Raw genomic sequence first — 4,037 nt, 5'->3', positions numbered from 1 at the left:
AATAAATATTTCAATCAGTGCAATAAATTTTAAAAGACTCCACTCAAGAAAAAAATCGAAATCATGATTCACATAAAATAACTTATATGTAATATTACTATTTAAAGATGCCTGAAATAAGAAAAAAGTTGAAAAAAATATAAAAGCACAAAAGATTGGATAAAGTTATTTATTGACTAAAATATAGTCTAAATCTCTAAAATTTAAATTACTTAACATATACTCCTACAATTAAATAGAATAAAAGACATTAATTAATTGGTTGAAGTTACAAAACTCAATTTTCAAAATTTTTCTAAGATGGGTAAAGAAATTGTCAATTAATTAAAAATAGTTTATCCAATTTTCCAAAGTTTAAACCTTTGAGTTGGAATCATCCATGGTGTTCTCCATTTCCAACCCATTCTTCTGTTTCCTCTTTCTCTTTGTATTTCAACCCTTTCATGCTGTGGTGGCTGAAGATGGTTTGTTTCGACGACCCTTTTCGACCCACAAAAGACCTGTCGTTTTCAGCTGTAGAGATTTGGTGTTGAAGTCAAAGTGTTCTCAGAACTCCAAATGCAGGTGGTGCACTAGTCAAGTTCTTGATGATACTTGCTTTGATAAATCTGAAGCTTTAAGGTTGCCTCATCAGGTTTTCTCTTGTGGGTCCACTCGTTTTTGAGATCTTTTTTTCTTTTTTCTTTTGGGTTTGTATTATCATTTTCAGTAACCAATTTCATGTGCTTTTTTTTCTTCTTGATTTGTATGATTTGATTTGCTAGAGGTGGTGTGATGTTTTGTATATTTGAATTTTGCTGTTGTTGTTGTTGTTGTTGCTGTTGTTGTTATGTATTGATATTCAGGCTATTATTTTAGTTCAAATTGTACTTGAGACATTATTATATTAAAGAAACAGGGCAATCTTTCATAATGTTATGTTTTGTGCTGAGACATTAGTCGAAGTGGTTTTCTATGGTTATTTTTTTTTAGTGATGGGTTTCAATTACCTCAAGTCCATTGGCTTATAGGATCACGACATATTGTAGAACTTCGGTAGCACCGACACCCCTGAAAAAAGATGAGTATATATCAGAATTGTGTTTCAAACCGTCACTGATACTTGTAATTATGTGTAAGTGTCAGTAGCCTGATTCACGTTTTACCCTTTGAAAGCGCGTCTCTAACAATACATTAATATAGAAGATTCATCTTCCATCTTTCTTTCACAAAATTTCTTATACTTTTACATGGCATTGGAAGCAGGTTCTGATTCAGATGCAGAGAAGAATAATTCCTCTAAATCAAAGGCAGAAGCAACCACATCGTCTTCACCTTATCATCATAATCCATCCGAATTAGCCTTTGAGGATGTAACAATTGAGAAGCCAATTGAGTCATCTGAAGAAAACCATGTTTGGGAGAAAGCTGACTCCATGGCCACCACATGGATCATCAACTCCACAGATACATCGCTGCACAACAATTGCCTCGACGGGGAAGACAGATTTGCTCAAACCGACGCACTGCGTGTCCACCAATTATGGAGAACTCTGAGTTTAATTCAGCAAGAATCCAAGATGACTGTAACCGAATATTACATTAGGTTTAAACGTATCGCTGATGAGCTAAGTGAACAACAATCACTTCTTGAATGGAAATGTGGAGCTGCTAAACAGATTATGCAGAGAGAAGAAGACAGTCTCGTCCGTCTCTTTCTCAGTGGCCTTGATGAATATCTATATACTGACATCAAAAGAACCATTGTAAATATGGATCCACTTCCTTCCCTTAAAGAAACTTTCAATTACGTATTAAGGGAAGAAGTAAGGATCAATGCAGATAAAATAAGGGAAGTGAAGCAACAAAAAAGTTCTGGTTTTCATTCATTCAAACAGAAAAGTAGTGATGGTATAAGGACGGAATGTGACGATTGTGAAACGATTGGATTGCAAGACGGATCCGAATTTTTCGATTAGTTATGGTATTAAAACTATATCAATGATAAAAAAATAAAACAAGATCAATTATTAGTGATTAAAACTTTAGACTACAAAAACAATGTTATTTTATATTCAAAAATCTTAAAGAAAGACATACTGATACTACCTGTTTGACTCTGATACCTAAAGAAATAGACATACATGTCTGCGGTTCATGGAACAAGTTATTGATGGGAACCAAGTTAAGTGTCTTGAATGCATGAATGCTTCATTTTTTTAACTGCAGTTGAACTATGGTCCAAGTTGTAAATGCAAATGGATCTTAGATAGTGGAACTCACACACATGACTCGTAATTTTAAATTTTCATTTGGATGGCAGCAAGATATGATGTTGTGATGGTTGTCATAGATCAAACCAATATAGACATTTCATTCCCTTAAGTAGAAATAAGGAAGAAAAGCCATTTGACTTAACCATTGTGATTTAAAGGGAAAATATGCTACTGTATTCCATCATGGGACTCACAATTTTCTCACAGTGGATGATTACTCTATAGATGTATGGATCTATTTTCTTTTTTGGGTTGGCAAAATGCACAATAAGATCAGTCCAACAACGTGGCCAAATCCAGCTAAAGCACTTCATTGACTGACAAACAAATGTACCTCCACCTTAGAACATCGCAATGGACCATGCCACCACTCTCATCTCCCCTGTTGAGTCCATTCAATGATCCTCTGCAATCTAAGTCGGATCACCCGAGGAGGTTCTAACCGTCACCCCTATATAAGTGTGACTCTGAGTCACGCCGAGGTATTATTCTCATTCACTATTGTATAGTTTCACCTCTCTCAAACACTGACTTGATGGTTGAAGTGTTAACCTTGTAGGTATCTTCTATTTGATCACTCGAGACCTTAACCACCGTACCTAAAGCCTTTCCACGACGATCATCTTTTACATTTCACATATTATTTATTTTAGTACAGAATAGTGGCGTTGTCTCTGGGAATCGTCAATTGATTCTCACAAATTTTTCATCAAACTTCACTAATCTTCTCAGTTGCGCTCCATCTACCATTTTTGTTAACCGCTATGATCACTAATTAATTTTCTTATAACTACCTTTTTGTTGTCTTTTCAAATGGTTGGATCCAAAGCAACTCAATCAACTGCTCACCATAATATCATTCATGTATCTTACACCCGATCAATGCTTCTGATGCTTCAAGATATCACAACACATGTTCCCACTCTCACAATTGAAGAACCTCCTTGTTAGATGACGACAACTTATCTAGAAGGGGTGAATAGATCCCCAAATTTAAATTTAAGTTTTAAAAGGTTTTGAAAAGTTAAAAACCATGGCAAGTGGAAGTATCGTGTTTAGATCAAAAGTCGTCTAAACCGAACCGATTATTGCAACCTCACATATGCATACAACCCTTAGTACAGGATTACAATGATACAAAATATTAACGAATTAAAGTCTCAAATCAACCGTTCTAATGTGATCACTAAGCAACCAATTTCTAATGAAATTTAAATAAAAATTCAAAGTGTCAAATTATCGAACACTTGGCGTGCGATCGATTTTTCATATTTTCCTTTAAGTTTGTTGATATCAAAAATCCTCTTACAATCTAATTGATTGTAAGACAATCAACAAATCAACAATGCTTTAAACAATTAATGGAAAATCGTTATGAATCAATCGCTTTATCAATGTGTTTAACAATTTGATAATGAAAATTTAAATTGCCAGAGATAAAGAGATACAGAGAGAGGACACGAAAAGTTGTTTAGGCAGTTCACGATCGTCCTCGCTACGGCTACATCTGCCCCTAATTCTAATTTGGAATTGAGATATCAATCTTACTATGTAAAAAATTGTTTACAGGTGATGTCAAAACAATCCAACCCTACAAACCCTATGTTTGATGTTGATCCTTACACTTCTCTTTCCTTGATATAAGTTTGATCAAGTCACCCAACAAACACCATTTGATTCACCGTCTCGTGCAACTCCTTTGCAAGAAACCACCGTTCTTTAAAGCCTTCACTCGGTCGACATAATCTCACAACCCACTTTGTATTAATGCCCATGTATTAA

General features: G+C 34.7%; 1 protein-coding gene across 1 annotated transcript; it reads left to right on the top strand.

Annotated features, from left to right (window-relative positions):
- The first annotated feature begins 300 nt into the window (after window positions 1–300).
- On the top strand, window positions 301–2,284 carry LOC131607878 (uncharacterized). Its single transcript, XM_058879831.1, has 2 exons — window positions 301–644; window positions 1,246–2,284. Exons 1-2 carry the CDS (start codon window positions 380–382, stop codon window positions 1,956–1,958), a joined length of 978 nt encoding a protein of 325 aa, XP_058735814.1. The 5' UTR covers window positions 301–379; the 3' UTR covers window positions 1,959–2,284.
- Window positions 2,285–4,037: the final 1,753 nt, after the last annotated feature.

The sequence above is a fragment of the Vicia villosa genome, linkage group LG5 (assembly GCF_029867415.1).
Source record: "Vicia villosa cultivar HV-30 ecotype Madison, WI linkage group LG5, Vvil1.0, whole genome shotgun sequence".
Classification (NCBI taxonomy): domain Eukaryota; kingdom Viridiplantae; phylum Streptophyta; class Magnoliopsida; order Fabales; family Fabaceae; genus Vicia; species Vicia villosa.
The sequence above is the reverse complement of the archived record's forward strand: the minus strand, read 5'-3'. Positions and strand labels throughout refer to the sequence as shown.